The 17572-nt window shown below is 40.2% G+C and overlaps 3 protein-coding genes across 3 annotated transcripts; all 3 read left to right on the top strand.

Annotated features, from left to right (window-relative positions):
- The first annotated feature begins 654 nt into the window (after positions 1 to 654).
- LOC139945406 (uncharacterized) lies at positions 655 to 2255 on the top strand. Its single transcript, XM_071942755.1, has 2 exons — positions 655 to 685; positions 1384 to 2255. Exons 1-2 carry the CDS (start codon positions 655 to 657, stop codon positions 2253 to 2255), a joined length of 903 nt encoding a protein of 300 aa, XP_071798856.1.
- A 2593-nt stretch (positions 2256 to 4848) lies between these two features.
- LOC139945113 (uncharacterized) lies at positions 4849 to 11826 on the top strand. Its single transcript, XM_071942382.1, has 3 exons — positions 4849 to 4974; positions 8158 to 9369; positions 11687 to 11826. The coding sequence occupies exons 2-3, from the start codon at positions 8182 to 8184 to the stop codon at positions 11723 to 11725; spliced, it is 1227 nt and encodes a 408-aa protein (XP_071798483.1). The 5' UTR covers positions 4849 to 4974; positions 8158 to 8181; the 3' UTR covers positions 11726 to 11826.
- Positions 11827 to 11833: 7 nt separating this feature from the next.
- Positions 11834 to 17566, top strand: LOC139945114 (uncharacterized). Its single transcript, XM_071942383.1, has one exon. It carries the CDS (start codon positions 11837 to 11839, stop codon positions 12767 to 12769), a length of 933 nt encoding a protein of 310 aa, XP_071798484.1. The 5' UTR covers positions 11834 to 11836; the 3' UTR covers positions 12770 to 17566.
- The last annotated feature ends 6 nt before the right edge of the window (positions 17567 to 17572 follow it).

Raw genomic sequence — 17572 nt, 5'->3', positions numbered from 1 at the left:
CCATAGTAGCAATGAGTCTTTTCGTTTTCAAATATCAGCAAAAATAATAATAATAACATTTCAAATAAATAAATAAATAAATAAATAAATGCATTCAAATGACACATATCGATATAATGCAGAATAATTGACCTCCTTTTTTTTGGGGGGGGGGGCGGGGGGGACAAACTCGTTTGAAGGTTGAAAGAGAGGGGTCAGATCAGTAGCAATGAACCATTTACTCAATTACAAAGTTTTCATTTCTCAAACTAATGCCGATTCCATGGTCCTTGGTCAGCATATCAAAGATATTTCCAATTCATCCACCCTTCTCATCCCGATAAACGACAATAATAGACAACCAAGCGTGGCGGCCATTGAATACCGATGGCCATTTTTGCTCAAAGGTTGACATTATTGTCAAATTCTTTTAACTAATAATAAAGGAGTGTTTACCCATAGGCTACCAAGAACTAATGGTCCTTTGAGTTGGGCCGGCAGGGTGGGACTCAGTAAGCTTCCTCGCCATGATCAGTATACCCCCTAATAGTCGACATGAGGTACCACTGCTAGCCCCTGGCTACATACTAAGACACACTCTTGAATGATCGTGGTTATCTTCAGAGAAATAAGTGAGTTAGAGTAGTTTCAAGTCATTGAGTGTTTTATACCACAATGGACGTACTATCATCAATAACTACACAGGGTAAGTCCTACAACATCTTAATACACAGTGAGGACTAATCAATTTGTTGGCATAGCAGCAACTTGTTATAGCATAGCAGCATATCTTTATTTATTTATTTTTTAAAACAATTGCGGTGGGAATATTGTTTTAACAAAATTAGTTTTGTTTTAAGCCGAGCGTTTATCGATCGTAGCAAATACCGAACAGAGGCAGGTTCATAACTCGATGTTCCAGGCGAAATGTTCACACAAAAAAAAACTTCCAAGCAGTGTATTACTATTGCTCATCCTTCGCCACTAATTCATATGAAATTGCGTTTTTTGTTAATTCACCTTTAAGTTCCCGTCGATTATAAACCATTTTGGGTTAGTGTAGTGGTAACCTTGGTCGCCTAGGACCCCGTTAGAATCACACCGGGGCATGGCAATACATTGATCGGGTTTTCAGACTAGGTTTTCCCGGGAAAAAAATCTTTGTGGTTCTCCTATCCCGTATCTTAACCTGAAAAGTCATTCCTTGTCTTCAGTTCGCTTTTCTGAGAGTCATTGTTTCAATGTTTAATCCACGTCAGATTATCTTACATTTATTATGCAAACGGCGCTGAAGAATAGCTTTATACAAAATGCGGCCTACAGTTTTAATTGACCAGAAGTTCCCCCATAACAACAGTTGAAAACGTTGACATCATGATGCTATTATTAGTATTCTTTCTCCAGGTGCCTCCTTGATATGTGGGTCTCCAGATCGTCGCCAGGTGTGTAGTTGGTTACCTTTCAACTCACTGTGTAACAAGGGTATGGATCCTCAGATTCTGCTGGAAGAACAGATTCAAGCGTCGGGCAGTCAATTTTCCAAAGTGTTTCGACCATGCAACATCGAAACTGAAATGCCGGTGTTGGTATGCCAGGAGTGTTCCTACACGAGCAAAAGACGTTCGAACCTAGTACGTCATTGTAAGGCAATGCACAGTCCTAATAAACACATTGAATGCTGCGGTGAGATCTTCAAGAGTAAGTCTGAACTGAGACATCATGTTCGTCATCAACACAAGCAGGGATACTCATGTACGACATGCAGGCGCGTCTTCTGTCGCAAAGCTTTGCTCAAACGTCACATGAGTGTTCACAGTGGCGTTAAAGCCTTTACTTGCAAAGTGTGCTCGTATGCAAGCAGTCACAAGAGTAACTTAGAACGCCATCAAAGGATACACGATAGAAACATTTGGGAGTTAGGCGATGGACAACAAGAACAGTTGATAGAAGTTGATCAACCATTGGTCAACCCATCAACTCATGATGTAGAAAGAACGCTGAAACAGTTAACATCAATTTATCAGACATTTGGGCAGTCCACATCTGCAGCCAAAGCACAAAAGAGCCAAAAAGGCAATGTGAGCCCCGGTGTTCGTGTAAGTAACAACCCAAGACGCATGTTTGCAGTTCCTTATAAATGTTTGACGTGCAATAAGCGCTTGCAAAGTCAGCGTGCATTAAAGAAACATGAGAAGGTCGTGCACCCAGACGCCGAGGTTCGCGCACTTCATTCCTTGCCATTAAAGCAGGCAGTAAATTGTGTCATTACCGTTTAGGCTCCTGCTTCGTCGGCCTCGTCATTTTCGGCATTTGTCCGTGCTTGAAATCGCAGGAGTTCTTTATAATTAGATGGGTAGGCCTAGCCTACTTAAATCTGTACAAGAAGAAATTATTACTGGACCGCTAATCTTTTGTCAGGATACAAAAAATTAATAAAAAGGAATAGCTTAAATAGCTAAACATTAAACAACATTTGTATAGTTAATGATGATTATTTATATAGGATCTGAAGCATTGCATGGTGTAGTATCAACATCTATTTGGTTTGCGGTAACACCATGTGTGTATCTACTTGCCAGGTAGAGTTTGCTCTTAGAGAACTGTCTTGCTTTAATCTACTACCACGGAGTAGAACTGAGAAGTCTCCCGGACAAACCCGAACAATCTACTCCGCGGTAGTAGAATAAAGCAAGACAGTTCTCTAACCAAACAAACTCTACCTGGCAAGTAGATACACAGATGGTGTTACCGCAAACCAAATTATATGATGATTATTTACTAAGGATTTTTTTGTCGGGATAACACAAATAATAGGAAGACCCGGAAACACACATGTCTAATCAATGATGATTATTTTATTAATTTGCTAAGTATTGTATGTCCGAACTATTACTTTTATTGTTATATGATAATAAACACATGAAACAGCACAACAATTTGACAAAATATCAAGTTCGTTTTTAGGGGGTTGAACAAGGAACTTGATTATAGCGGAACTCGAACGTGCGACCTCCTGGTTATAAACGTGTCGGTGCATAACTGAGACATAATCTATAGCCAGGGCCAACAGTGGCTTTCCTATCTCTCTAAATGTAAAAGAGTGAAAAAAAAACTACTCTTAACATTTCGAGTTGTCCCTCAAATAGCTCTTTAAAAAGCGAGATGTTCACTCTTTAGGAGGGGTTTAACTTCAGGACAGGTGAAAAGTCACTCAAAAAGATGCAAACTTCAATCTAAAAGAGTGGAAGACAACTCGAAAAAGAGTTGTCCCTCATATGGCTCTTCAAAGAGTGCTTTTTCACTCTTTTACAAGAGAGATAATTATGTTTGTCACTTATCTTTGTTTGGTTCGGGTCAGACGTAACATTACTAAAAAGAATTATGTTCTTTTGCGCCATTGTTTCTGGATCAGTTTATGCTCGAAGATGGTGGCTTGATGACGTCAACAAGGTCTTACCAAGGATTACACCCAGGTTTACGAACCTGGGAAGCGAGTGAGGTGAACGTGCAGAAAGACCTACTTGACGTTGACAATGATTTCACATTGAATTCCGAAACAACTTTCTGACAATAATCAGCTGAATATTGTTTGGTTTACCATTCACACCGAGTGGTAACGACTGTACTCAGCAGGCCCCTACTTCAAACTTCCCGGTGGTATTTGGAAAATTCCCAATCATAGGCCTACTACTCGAGTAGGATTCGAACCCAATACATCTGCAATTCAAAAGCATGCAAAGACCACCGAGATTTCCCGGTTAGTTAGAATCTTTTTGTTTCTCTCTCTCATTTTGACAATGTACATTGGATGCGTTCGTTTAGCTTCCCTAGGTCGACCTTGGTCTGCCCCGGTTCGTTCGATAACGGGGCTCACCCGGGTCAGCCCCGGTGCCCTGCTTGTGGAGTGGGTCACTTGGGGGTGACCTGAGGTGCGTGCCGTCACACGAGAGGGCGAGTGTGATCGTTCGATTATATAGCTCTTGTCAGGGGCTCACCCGAGTGAGCACTACGGGGTCGACAAAGAAGGGAAGCTAAACGAACGCACCCATTGGGTGCTTTCGTTAATAGCTTCCCTTTGTCGAGGTCGACCCCGGTCTGCCCCCGGTGCATTCGAATAGCTTTGACGTGGGGGCTCACCGGGCCAGCCCCCGGTGCATGCCGTACCATGAGCGGGCAAGTATGATCGTACGAGTGAGGGGCTCACCTGAGTGACCACCGCGGGTTCAACCCAGAAGCTAATCGAATGCACCCATTCTTATTAGTCATTATCTGAGTGGTCACTGTGTGCATGGAGGTAGACGTGTGCGTATTCGTGAGAGCAATCAGGGGAAGACGGTGTGACAACGAACAAACTCGAACAAAACACAAGAACCAGCAACCTTCTCATCGCCGCCTTCCGGTGACCCGACCCTGATCAGTGATACGTGACACGCTGGGTGATTTCGATTAGCTTCCGTTGGCCCTGAGTCGACCCCGATCTGCCAACGGTACGTTCGAATAGCTTTGACGTAATTCCAGGGGCTAACCCGGGTCATAGACCCAAGTACCCTGCTTGGTCGGATGGACTTCCGTGAGGAGAAGTAGAAGTGATCGTTCGATTAGCTCTTGTCAGGGGCTCCCCTCGGTGAGCACGTGGGGTCGGAGTTGGATCGCCTTCTACGGAAAAGTCACCTAAATAATTGGCCGTGTCCTGCCATTTTTTATCCCGTGAATAAACTTATTTCAATTGTGGCATGTGCGTTTTGATTGATACTCCCAACCATGGAGGAATAAATTCCTCCATGTCCCAACGAAGATGTGATTGGTATCTCTTCCAAAACTACGCGACCTACGATCGATTGGTGGCGCCCTACTACCTCACTAAAAAAAAAACAGATTGGGGATCGGGAGCGTACTTATTTTGTTGTGTTAACTGTGCACACTGGGACATTTTTAAAACAATGAAAATGCAACTAAATAACATGGTTGTGTGGTATAAGGCCACTACAGGATAAGGTAAGGTTGTCATATGTATTCTATAAAACACGATAGACAAGTTTTCGGTGTAAATTAACGAATTTACTTGGCATGGATGATGGGATAGTTGAAAAAAAATTGAATGAATGGAATGCAATGGTTGATGGACATGAAAAACGACTGAAGTGAAAGTGAGTGACTTGACGCCGACAATCAGTGTTTGTCAAGAGGGATCCTACATACTTGCCGCCGACTCGCCGTCAACCTCACTTGTGCCGTCAAAGCGCCATCAACTCAACCAAAATACATTAAAATTCCAGGGTCCTACTACTTGCCGTCAACTCGCCGTCAATTCAACTCACTTGCGCCGTCAACTTGCCGTCAACTCCACCAATTATACATTTAAAAATCCACTAAAGAAGCATAGAACTGTAAAGTATCAGCTCAAAGAGAATTTGAGTAAGTTTTAGGTCATATTTCGGAATAAAATTTGAGTTTTTTTCTCGTGAAAAAGTTTCTCGAAGCAGCAAAACCGTCGGCCGCCATCTTGTTTTTTCACATTGATTAGTCTTGGCCCAAGATGTCAATGATTGGTACTTTTTTATCAACACAAAGTCGTTTTTGTGAATGAATTTGTACCGAAAACCATGAGAAAGATGTAGTTTAGCCCAGACTTAACACTTCCGTGCCCCATTTATAAATTGTTCATGTAAATGTAATGAGTTGACCGCACGAAAATGAGTTGACGGCAAGTCGGCGAGTTGACTGCAAGTAGTAGGACCGAAATCCCATAAAAGAGGCATAGACTGATAGATCTGTAGATGGAACTGTGTACTACTGTAAGTAAAGTATAAGTAAGTAAAGTATTCGCTAGGATTAAAAAACCATAACATAAGTCTTATTTAGTTGCGATAACGTAACCCTCCTCCCTCGGTCGTTGGGAGGAGGGTAACGTTATCGCAACTATTGAATACTCAGAAGCTAGTATGGCGTGCAAAATAAATAAAAAATCTCATTCAATTACTGTTAAACTTAAAGCCATTATACACTTTCGGTAAACAGTGTTGTCCAAGTCCCACACTTCGTGTATCACAACTTATATATAAAATAACAAACCTGTGAAAATTTAGGCTCAATCGGTCATCGGAGTCGGGAGAAAATAGCGGGAAAACCCACTCTTGTGTCCGCACGTTTCGCCGTGTCATGACATGTGTTTAAAATAAATCCGTAATTCTCGCTATCGAGAATTGATATTGTTTTACTGTTTTCTCAAAAAGTAAAGCATTTTATGGACTAATATTTCAAGAGAAGTCTTTCACCATTACCTTCTGTAAACCCTGTAAATTATTTGTAAATCTGTGAACTTTAAAAAAAATTTATGTACCGAAAGTGTATAATGGCTTTAAAGTCACCTGGAAGTGGTATTTCACTATTTGTCAAAATAAAGCTTTTGTCGTGAAATGAAATATGTGTTTTGATGAGTGGAATATGGATAAACAATTAACTAAGGTTTCAAAAAATTAGTTTCCATGTTAGTTACAAATTTGAAAATAAGCCCGATGGGAGAGGGCGCTGTTTGTGACATCAATCGAGGCGCGATGAATCGCATGCAGTGCCAACACAAGATAGTAACGCTTTGTGCAAGCTAAAAGCATGCCTCAAAGTTGAAACAATTTTTTTTCACAATAGGCAAATGCTCCTTTAGGTTCGTCACACCTTTCAGGTACGGTACCTTCTTCGACTTCACCGTCCCACTAGCTGGAAAAATTGTTGGGATGGCGTCATGTTTTAGAAAAAAACTTTTCTCTTCATGTCAAAATGTGTAGTGTATTCCGGACTTTCAAAGCACAACGGCTCAAAGTGTTTGCTGCACAGCGCTGGAAAAGACTTGCAAACTGACCCCATCTTTAGTTGTTTTGCTGCATCCAGCAGCAATACACCTGGTCGACATTGCTGGAAAAATGCTAGAAAAAAACTTTTTTCGAAACGTACAAACTCACGACTAGGACTTTAATGTAGTTGCACGTACGTGTGTGTTTGATGTTCGATCGAGGCAAGTCTGCCTCGATTGACGTCACAAAAGGGGTAGGCGGAGTCACCCCACACAACTTTATTGTGTTTTTTTAACATACAAATCGTTAAAAACAATTACTAAAAAAATTATTTGATTGTTCAGAAACATATACTCCAAGGTTTGAAGAAAACAAATCTATTTCCAGGTGACTTTAAACAAACTTGATTACATTTTTGTCCCAAGACAATATGGCTACTTGATAAGAATCGGGAGATAATATCACAAGGCATAACAGTAAAACACCCCACCCCTCTGAAGCACAAACGCTTGAAAACGATATTATGTTTTCCCCCATTTCAGACCAGCAGTGTTTGGTTTCAGGAGTAAGAAACCAATCTGTTATATTTTTTCTCTAATGTACAATGTAGACATATTATTTATTACGTTTATCAGAATTTATTACAGTTAATTAAAAAAACTTTTTTTTTTTCATTTTCATTTAAAATATTTTAATTTTCCCCCATATTGGCACACCATAGAATCCCAAATAGAAACCACATGACATGATCTATCTAGTGACTAAAGGAGAATGAAACTCAATCTAGCAGATAATAGTTGTGTTTTGGAATGTAGAGGCTGGATGATGTTTCTTTTAATTGCTGGCATAATAATGCACGAGTGATTTATGTTCAAAATTAATCATTTTATAAATGTTTGAGCATAACCTACAAACAGGAAACTTCATTCTCAGCATGATTAAGCGTGACGAAAATACAGACCATGAGTAAACAGCAGAGCCTTCGGCTCGGGCCTTTATCACACGGGAATGACCCTGCCGGTTCTAAACGGCCATGGAAGAACGAGTCACTACACATTAATTCCCTTAAAGGCAGTGGACACTATTGGTTATTACTCAAAATAATTGTCAGCATAAAAAATTACTTGGTAACGAGTAATGGGGAGAGGTTGATAGTATAAATCATTGTGAGAAACGGCTCCCTCTGAAGTAACATAGTTTTCGAGAAAGAAGTAATTTTCCACCAAAATATTTGAAATCAAGTAACTGAATAGAATAGAAACTACATCAGCAGGCACAAAATGGCCAATGCCCTGGTTTGGGAATCGGGAGAATCTGCCATTATCCATTGGCCATCATTGTCAATACTTTGGAAATTAATATTTAATGATGAATTTGTGTCTATTCACAGTGAGTCTAGTGAAGAAACAACAATATGAGCAGAAATGATGTAGAGGAGGAACAGTCAAAAGCAAACAGCCAAGGTGATGTCATTTATGAGAATGAAGATAGTGAGAAGCTGAACAACTCACCAGTGGTTGCAGTCAGTGGACTTTTACATAAAACCAACGAGGAGAAGCATTTTGTTTCTGCTACAAAAGACACTCGTCAAGGTGTTGCAAAAACTCCTCAGAGCAGAGAGACAGCGTGTAACACGTGTGGCAAACAAATCAGTTTGAAAGATCGACTTGTACAAAAACCAAAAGAGTGTGATCGTTTCACCCGGAAAATATTTACACTAAATGAAAATGTAAATGATGAGGTACCAGTTTGTGATGAAGAAGCACCTGAAGTAAGTAATGACCATATTCAAGCCATAGCGAGTAAGATCAAGGGAGTTGCGAGTGAACATACCTGTGAGTGTCAGTTCTGTAACTTCTGCCGTCGAGTCTTCAAGCACAGAAGCAGCTTCAAACGACATATGAAAATCCACACAGACCAGGGAAGTTTCATCTGTAAATTCTGCAAGGCAATTTTTAATCAGAGTTCCAATCTCACGAGACACTTGAAAACTCACTCTGATTACAAACCGTTTTCTTGTGATCAGTGTGATAAGTCCTACCGTCAGAAAGACAGCCTAGTGGAACATAAGCGCAGTCACACCGGAGACCGTCCCTTCCCTTGTAAACTTTGCAGTCGTAGATTCGCGGGCAAGGGCGATCTTAGACGCCACGAAAAAACACACACTGGTGAAAAACCATTCCTGTGCTGTGTTTGTAGCAAAGCCTTCCACCGCAAGAGCACACTTGTTGCTCATGAGAAAACCCACATTAAAGAGGCTGCGTACAAGTGCAAAGTTTGTGGGAAGGAATTTCGGCACAGTATCAGTCTGACTGCTCACCAGCAGTTTCACACAGGTGAGAAAAGGTTTGTCTGTGGTCTGTGTGACAGAGACTTCTTAACACGAGGAAGTCTTAAACGGCATGAGCGAGTTCATACACGGGATGAGATATTCATGTGCCCTGTCTGCGGTAAAAGCTACCAGTGGAAGGGAAGTTTGAAGGAGCATATGCAGAACGATCACGCACACATTGTCTCCAAAGTTCATCCTTGTGAGACGTGCGGAAAAACATTTTATAAGAAGAGCAAGCTGTTACGCCACGAGCGGACACACATGAAGAAAGTACGTAAACATACCTAAGTTGTTTTTTCATGGGCTTTCGATGTACATTGTACATAATTATAATCAGCACTTAAAGACAGTGGACACTTTTGATATTCGTCAAAGACCAGTCTTCCCACATCGAAACGTATATGAATGCATAAAATAACAAACCTGTGCAAAATTTGAGCTCAATTGGTCGTTGAAGTTGCGAGATATAAATGAAATAAAAAACACTATTGACACACCCAGTTGTGTGCTTTCAGATGCTTGATTTCGAGACCTCAAATTCTAAACTTGAGGTCTCGAAATCAAATTCGTGGAAAATTATTTCTTTCTCGAAAACTACGTCACTTTTGAGGGAGCCGTTTCTCAAAATGGTTTGTATTATCAACCTTTCCCCATTACTCGTTACAAAGTAAGGTTTTATGCTTACAATTATTTTGAGTAACTACCAATAGTGTCCACTGCCTTTAGACATGCATTTTGTTCAGGTGTTGAAGGACCAGCCCTGGGTGGATTCCATAAAGAGGTAAGACAAGTCTTATACTTTAGGACTAGCCTTTTAGTTTTTATCTCTTTGTGAAATCGACCCCGGTCTGGAATTTTGTGGACATCAGGCCTGTAAATTCATCATTGAAAAGGCAAGGCCATTTTCATTTTGCAAAGGGCACTTGCATCAGACAATCTGCAACGGGATACTTTTGAAGGGGCACCAAGGCCAACCAGGGGCAACTGAGGCTATGGCCTTTGCATAATTCCAGGCCTTGAGCCTGATCCCTGTTGCCCTATTCTTGGCCTTGGTGCCCCTTTCAACAGTTTCCAACAGACTTTAAGATTTGAGTATTTATGTTAATGCTCTTTGCAAAATGAAAATGGCTTTGCGCAGATCAAAGACGAAATATTCAGGCCTGAGAAACTCAAATAAAAGTGTTGTATAATCTTGAGTGTTCAAATCATAAGATGTGCTGCACTTGATGCAGTTTTAAATGTTAGGTCATACTTTTTTCATGTAAACGTGTTATTTCTTTGTGTCTTTTAAAACTTTCCCTCTTCCCTCTTCCCACCCTTGATATTGTTCTTCATGTTTGCATTCTTTAGGTCAAACCAGTCTCCCTGTAGATTAATTATTTACCCCTGCTTTTTTCGGTGTGCTTTCTGACTCTCTCTCTCTGTCTTTTCATGTTATGTATTCCACCTCACTGCTTATGTTGCTCTTACATGTAGTTACCTATTCATGTTTGTTGTGTTGTCATTTAACCTTCAAAATAGACCCTGCTAGGGATTGAAATGTCAGGCCATTGCCATTAACTGTTTTTTGGTTGGTAAAACAGTTTGCAGTCGCTCATTCTATTTTCTCAAGCTTTTAAAGGCAGTGGACACTATTGGTAATTACTCAAAATATTGATTAGCATAAAACCTTTCTTGGCAACAAGTAATTTGGAGAGGTTGGTAGTATAAAACATTGTGAGAAACGGCTACCTTTGAAGTGACATAGTTTTCTAGAAAGAAGTAATTTTTCGAGACCTCAAGTTTTACAATTTGAGGTCTCGAAATCAAGCATCTGAAAGCGCACAACTTCGTGTGACAAGGGTGTTTTTTTCTTTCATTATTATCTCGCAACTCCGACGACCGATTGAGCTCAAATTTTCACAGGTTTGTTATTTTATGCAAACATGTTGAGATACACCAAGTGAGAAGACTGGTCTTTGACAATTACCAGTAGTATCCACTGTCTTTAAATGAAAACACAACACACACAACAACGTAACAGGTATTCAGGTATTATAGATCGTGTATTCAAATGGAAATAAATGACAAGAGGCAGAAAGCATACGGAAGGTATAGAGGGAAGGGAGCTGGTGTGCCCACAATAGACTGGACATACAAAGGACAGGATCCATTTACCCCCCCCCCCCCCCCCCTGTCACACTCTTCATTGTCAGCCCTGGCTGTTTCTTTGTGGTTTTTTGTCCATCTCTTTTCTCAAAACTGAACACTGTTGGTAATTGTCAAACCCCAGTCTTCTCACTTGGTGTATCTCAACATATGCACAAAATAACAAACCTGTGAACATTTGAACTCAATTGGTCGTCTGAGTTGCGAGATAATAATAAAAGAAACAACACCCTTGTCACACGAAGTTGTGTGCTTTCTGATGCTTGATTTCAAGACCTCAAAATCTAATTCTGAGGTCTCGAAATCAAATTCTTGGAAAATTACTTGAACTCCATTGCGTGTTACAAGTAAGTTTTTTACGCTAAATAATATTTTCAGTAAATATACCAACAGTGTCAACTGCCTTTAAAGTGTATTGTTCTTCTTTTTGAATACACAGGAGGTTGTTGTGGTTAAGACTGAGGTGAAAACCGAGTGAAGCTGCATTTCATGTAAGTGTGTAGCTGTGATAAACTGCAATCGTGCATGGAAGATTGGTTTTTGTTTTTCAAAGAATCATCTGGTGCAATTTAAAGAAACGGTCGTAAACATGGACGGTCTCGTGATCAAAGAGGAATTCGTTGCAAGTGAAGAAGAACTTGAAGACATTTTTCCAAGATCATTGGAAAAAAGAGAGGAAGATAATGGACAGGCAAACATTTCGCAGAAATTCATGTGCAAAGTTTGTGGTAAATGTCTGTCGACCAAGAGCAATCTGAAACAACATGATAGGATCCATACAGGGGAAAGACCCTTCGAGTGTCCGTTCTGTGGAAAGGCCTTCCAGACGTCAAGCTCTCTGAATGTGCACAAGCGTTTACACACTGGTGAGCGACCGTACCCATGTAAATCATGCGACAGGACTTTCCTATGCAGCAACCATTTGAAAAGACATGCGAGGAGCCACATCCCCAAACTTGAATGCCCTCAATGTGGGAAAAGCGTTGAGGTGGACAAAATGGAGGAACATCAGGAGCTAGGGTTGTGCGCTACCTTCGCTAAAGCACGCAAAAAGGTACCGCGCATCTCCCATGCCTGCGGTTTGTGTGGCAAAACATTCACTGGGTCTGCTGCCCTCACAAGCCACAAGAAGATGCACGGCAAGAAGAAAACGTTCAAGTGTGAGTCGTGCGACAAGGCGTACAACAACGGCAGCGCCCTATTGGTTCACAGGCGAGTACATTCCGGACAAGGGTTTGTTTGCGAGACTTGTGGTCAGCGCTTTCTGCAGAACAGCCATCTGACTGTACACCGGAGGGCTCACTCTGGGGAAACTCCATTCAAGTGTGAGTACTGCGCCAAGGGATTTAAACAGAGCTCTAATCTGAAAGACCATGTCAGGTTGCATACTGGGGAGCGACCGTTTAGCTGTGAGTGTGGCAAGCGGTTTAGGCAGACTGGACATCTCAAAGACCACCAAAGAAACTACTGTGCTTTTAAGACTAAGATTAAGATACCTAAAGTAGTTTTTCCAGTGGTTTAGTAAGCATTCAATGTATTCTAATCAGAAATGTATTCATGAGTCTTAGGACATGGTGTTGACAAAAAATAAATCTAAGTAGGCCTACTGTAATTAAAAGGTGCTTGTGAATAGACCATGTGAACTTTGTTTACAATGTGTGACCTTGTGAAATCTTTAAAAGCTAGTCTGGCAGGCAAGATACTGCACTGGTCATATTGGGAAAGTTTACATTTTGTGTCATAATTTCCACATAAATGCAAGAGATAGGAAGTAAAAGCTGGACAAGTTTTGCGATGTGCCCCCCTTCATCATATCCAAAGTTGATAAAAGTTGGACCATGCAATCTCCATGAAAAAATATAATTTTATATTTTCTTCCATTGAGGTGTGTACAAATCGTGCTTGCAGGAAGTCCAGGCTTGGTGGCTCTTTTGTAAACATGTGATGTCACAGGTCACATCGTCTATACTGTGAGGCAAAATCAGCACAGGTGACCGTGACCCTATGTGACTCAAACCCGAGACATTCTGTATTCAAAATCATGATATGTTTGAAAAACTTTAGTATTCAAAATCATGACAAGTTTGAAAACTTGATTCATTGAAGGGCAGTTAAATGCATCTATAATAACTAACTTGTTTTCAGTGCTTCCTAGTTAAACAATGTACTGGGTACGTGTATGGAGGAATCAAGTAAAATGATTAAAAATCGCTTGTTTTATTATTTTTATCTGAAGCAAGTCAAAACGCAACTCAATTTTTCCATTTGATATGTGTTTTAGTGCAGATTTTGTGAGAAAATCCCTTTATGTCCAATTTGATCCTTGCTACGGCTAGCCTTGTATCAGGCTCTTTACGCAAGCACCAGCCCGCTCTGAATTCATGAACTGCATAGATGCTATACCGCACCGTAGGGCCTACATAACAGTACTTGATACCGTGGAATTGAAGCATGGGTTTTTTCGAGGTATCAACGGCATTAAAACGCGGCCGGATCAGCAGCCTCGTTGTATAAGTACCGTACAACAACCTCTAAAAAACATGCTTCGACCCCACGGTATCAAGTACTGTTATGTATCGTGCAGTACAGTACATTGTATCATGCAGTTCATGAATTCATAGCAGCGGGCCGGTGCTTGCGTAAATAGCCTTGGACAAGACTATGCTACAGCTTGTCACCCAGTGTGAATACTTTCAACAAGAATTGGAGTGCTAAAATCTCAAATAACAAACACATCGCACACACAGTGTGATTTGCAAATCTTCATCAATAGAGATCTTCCTTGCAAGTATTTGGATGTTTTGATCAGATTTATATTAAACTTACAAGGTTTGAAGATAATGATAGTGGAAGGCTTCCCTTCAAATATTACTAAGGCCGTGTCCAAATTGGCGACTTCGGCTACAGCTACGGCTAGGGCGCGCGCGTCTGCTATTCTTCAACACTGACAGATGCGCTGATCTAGCCGTAGCTGTAGCCGAAGTCGCCAATTCGGACACGGCCTAACTGAGATTCTGTAGTTTTGAGAAATGAGTAAAACAAGTCACAAAATAATTTTCATCTCGGTAAAGACGAAAGATATTTTAGCCTGTAAAATCCCATTAACCAGTTAATATACAAATATAACATGGGTTGAGGGTGACTAGTCAATATTAGCTCCTCTCGGTCATGAATATGTATGATGTATAGTAAATTGTAATATACCATAATCATAGCATAACTGGTTAATACGTTTTTACATGCTAAACTGAGACAAAAAATATTTGTTTTATTGTTACCTAACAGTGTTCAGTAAGTATAGGCCAACACATTAAGAGTTTACTAACATGTAGTTGTCTGAAATGTGGCTGGCTATAGGTAAGAGCTCTCGCTTATTACAAATAAGATAATGAAATAACGCTACAGGCTGAATAGCTGAACGATGCCAGTAACTCTTTCAGTGTACTCTTTTATTGGTCACTCTCTTACCAGTATTAGTTGGAAGGTTCTATACTTGAATTCATGCACTACACTTGGCAAATATGCATATTCTGCATTTCTTATTTGTTACATGTAGTGATGATAAACAACAAAGATTTTGCTTTTTTTAGAGAAGTTTTTGGTGTGCAAACAGGTTCAATGAATTTCACAGACAACAAAAGCAGTTGCCTCCGTGTGTCAATGCAACCTCTTTAAATGGATGCCTTGAACTTTATGGAGACAACTTGGTATTTAGCTCTATGTCTGTTCACTATGGACTTTGAAGGCACTGGACACTATTGGTACTGTTATTACTCAAAATAACTATTCAAGCATAAATACTTACTTGGTAACGAGCAAGTGAGAGCTGCTGTTTGTATAAAACGTTGTGAAAAACCGCTCCCTCTGAAGTTTTTGAAAAAGAGGTAATTTCTCACTGAAATACATGGTCTTCAGGCCTGAAGCCTTGCATCTGAAAGCACTCAAATTTGTGCAATAAGAGTGTTTTTTTCTTTCATCATTCTCTTGCAACTTTGATGACAGATTGAGTCTCAATTTTCACAGATTTGTTGTTTTAATGCATTAAATGTTGAGGTATACCAAGTGAGAATACTGGTCTTTGACAATAGACCAAAGGTGACCAGTGCCTTTGAAATGGTAGCCAATTATTAAACCATGCAGACTGAGTTGACTAATCATGTATCGAAGATTACTGGTTAAAGCCAGTGAAATCTCTTGGTGTTTATCAGGTTGTATGTACATGTAGGTCAGGTGCATTGTGTTAAGTGTAGAGTAGGCCTACTGTGTTTTTGTAATAAGGTGCTATCTTGTCAAGCTTTCCACAACAGTATTATTATTATTATTATTATTTATTTGACCTCAACAAATACAAGTATATCAAAAAGTACAGCAAAAGTTAAACGAAAAGCAACGAACCAATCAAAATAATAACGAATACAATAAATAAACCAGCAAAAAGCACACAATAAATATAAAAACAAAAAATAAAAATAAAAACCCAGAACAGAACATGACAGGAGGGCAACTAGATGAGCAAAAAAAGGGAACGAATTTAAGAGGAGCAAAATCAAATTCATAAGTGTACCGATGACTTTTTTTTAGATCAAAGCTGGCATTTAAATTAATCCTCTTCATCTCTAGTGTGAATCAAAGCCGCAAACTGGCAATGGACCATGTATTGATGTCAACATGCTGCCATGTTATAGATAAAGCAATGATGAAACAATGAAAAATGCACATCTTGTACGGCGCATGGCGTGTTGTGGCCGAGAGCACCAGACTCGAGCTGTGGTGTTTCACATTGCGTCCCGGTCTCAGTGCTTATTAAAGCAAGACACTTACCATTGTTGCTTTGTACTTTGGATGTGATGTAAAGCCATATGTTCCTTGTTTGTGTAATTTGCACATGACTGGGTTCTATAAAAGAACCCAGTTACACCTACTTAGAGAAAGGGTTTGTCCCCGTGTTTCTGGCAGTGGCTGCCAAATGCACATTGATAGTTTCCTTTGCTATAGTAGACGCCATCTTTGTTGCTATAGAAGATGTATCTTTACGGGCAAATTGCATTTTTGCCAAGCGCTCAAATTAGTAATGCAGCCACGTCGTTTACTTACCAATCATGCATACAAGTTTTGTGAAATGTGCGTGTGCTGTTTGCCGTTCTCACACATAACCAAACTGTGGGCTCCAAATTGCCCGTTAAAATGGCCGCTCTTGTCATGTATTGCAACCTATCCTATTAAAATTAAATATTATACATGGTCAGTGATGGTTGTATGAACAATCTTCTTTTGAGTTGTAGCCAGGGGCACCCTTCTCAAATGTTGTCACTTCATGTGCATAAGGTCAATTAGGCATGACTAATTTGAGCTTATGATTTATAATTTGCATACCATTATGCTTTCTAGAGGGAGTCAAAGTTATGTAAATGTATTAGATGTTAAATTTGCATCGGGGATTTATAAATAATATTCATTTTGGTGTTTACCCATATACACCGATGTAAATGTATTTGTTCGAGCATTGTGAGACTAGCCAGTGTAATGTGTTTTTGAGGAACACATTGCCTTGGATCGGACGAGTTGGTCTTTGAAAAGCGTTTGAAACCATTTGTTATGAAATGCATGGTTAGAAAGATGTTTTAAAAGTAGAATTATAATGATCCACACAAGTATCACTCGAAATTGCACAGTTTTTCATTTTACGTCGCGAACTAACACGGACGGCCATTTTATGGAGCCAAAATTTTGACTCCACAAAATGGCCGACTGTTTTATCGGGACGTAAAAGGAAAAGCGTGCATTTTCGAGGCATGTTTGTGTGGATCATTATATTCTACTTTTAAACTACCGTATCTAACCATTTGCATTTCATAACAAATAATGGTTTCATATGCTTTTCAAAGACCAACTTGACTGATCCAAGGCAATGTGTTCCTTTTAGTTACATGTATTATTTGTATTGAGATGGGCCTTGTTTGAATCGAAGCATAATCGGCTATGGATGTTGCTGTTGGTTGCAGCATCAATGTGTAAGAGAGGTAGTTTTCACTTCAGCGATCGAGCCATAGCTAGTGCTGTCGCGGTAATAGCGTTCCGACTCTCCCCGCGATATTCTCGCGAGACTGCTGGCCCCACGAGACTACTGCTCTCACTACTACGGTCCCATTTAATGGGGAGTAGAAGTCGACAACCAGCAGTTCCCGCGAGAGCACCGCCACAACTCGACTATTTAAACGCGAGGGACCATTAACGACTTGTTCACAAGTCTATGATCTTGCCAAAGCCATTGCAATCGATTCAAACACGACCATGTTCTACATGTATGTATGTGAATTAAACAGAC

The sequence above is a fragment of the Asterias amurensis genome, chromosome 12 (assembly GCF_032118995.1).
Source record: "Asterias amurensis chromosome 12, ASM3211899v1".
NCBI classification, from domain to species: domain Eukaryota; kingdom Metazoa; phylum Echinodermata; class Asteroidea; order Forcipulatida; family Asteriidae; genus Asterias; species Asterias amurensis.
The sequence above is the reverse complement of the archived record's forward strand: the minus strand, read 5'-3'. Positions and strand labels throughout refer to the sequence as shown.

Bases quoted from the DNA above. Each gene is read 5' to 3' on its own strand.
- LOC139945406 (XM_071942755.1), top strand. From the start codon at position 655: ATGGACGTACTATCATCAATAACTACACAGG. The intron at 686-1,383 runs GTAAGTCCTACA...TTCTTTCTCCAG, and splicing joins ATCATCAATAACTACACAGG to GTGCCTCCTTGATATGTGGG.
- LOC139945113 (XM_071942382.1), top strand. From the start codon at position 8,182: ATGAGCAGAAATGATGTAGAGGAGGAACAGTCAAAAGCAAACAGCCAA. The intron at 9,370-11,686 runs GTACGTAAACAT...TTGAATACACAG, and splicing joins AGCGGACACACATGAAGAAA to GAGGTTGTTGTGGTTAAGAC.
- LOC139945114 (XM_071942383.1), top strand. From the start codon at position 11,837: ATGGACGGTCTCGTGATCAAAGAGGAATTCGTTGCAAGTGAAGAAGAA.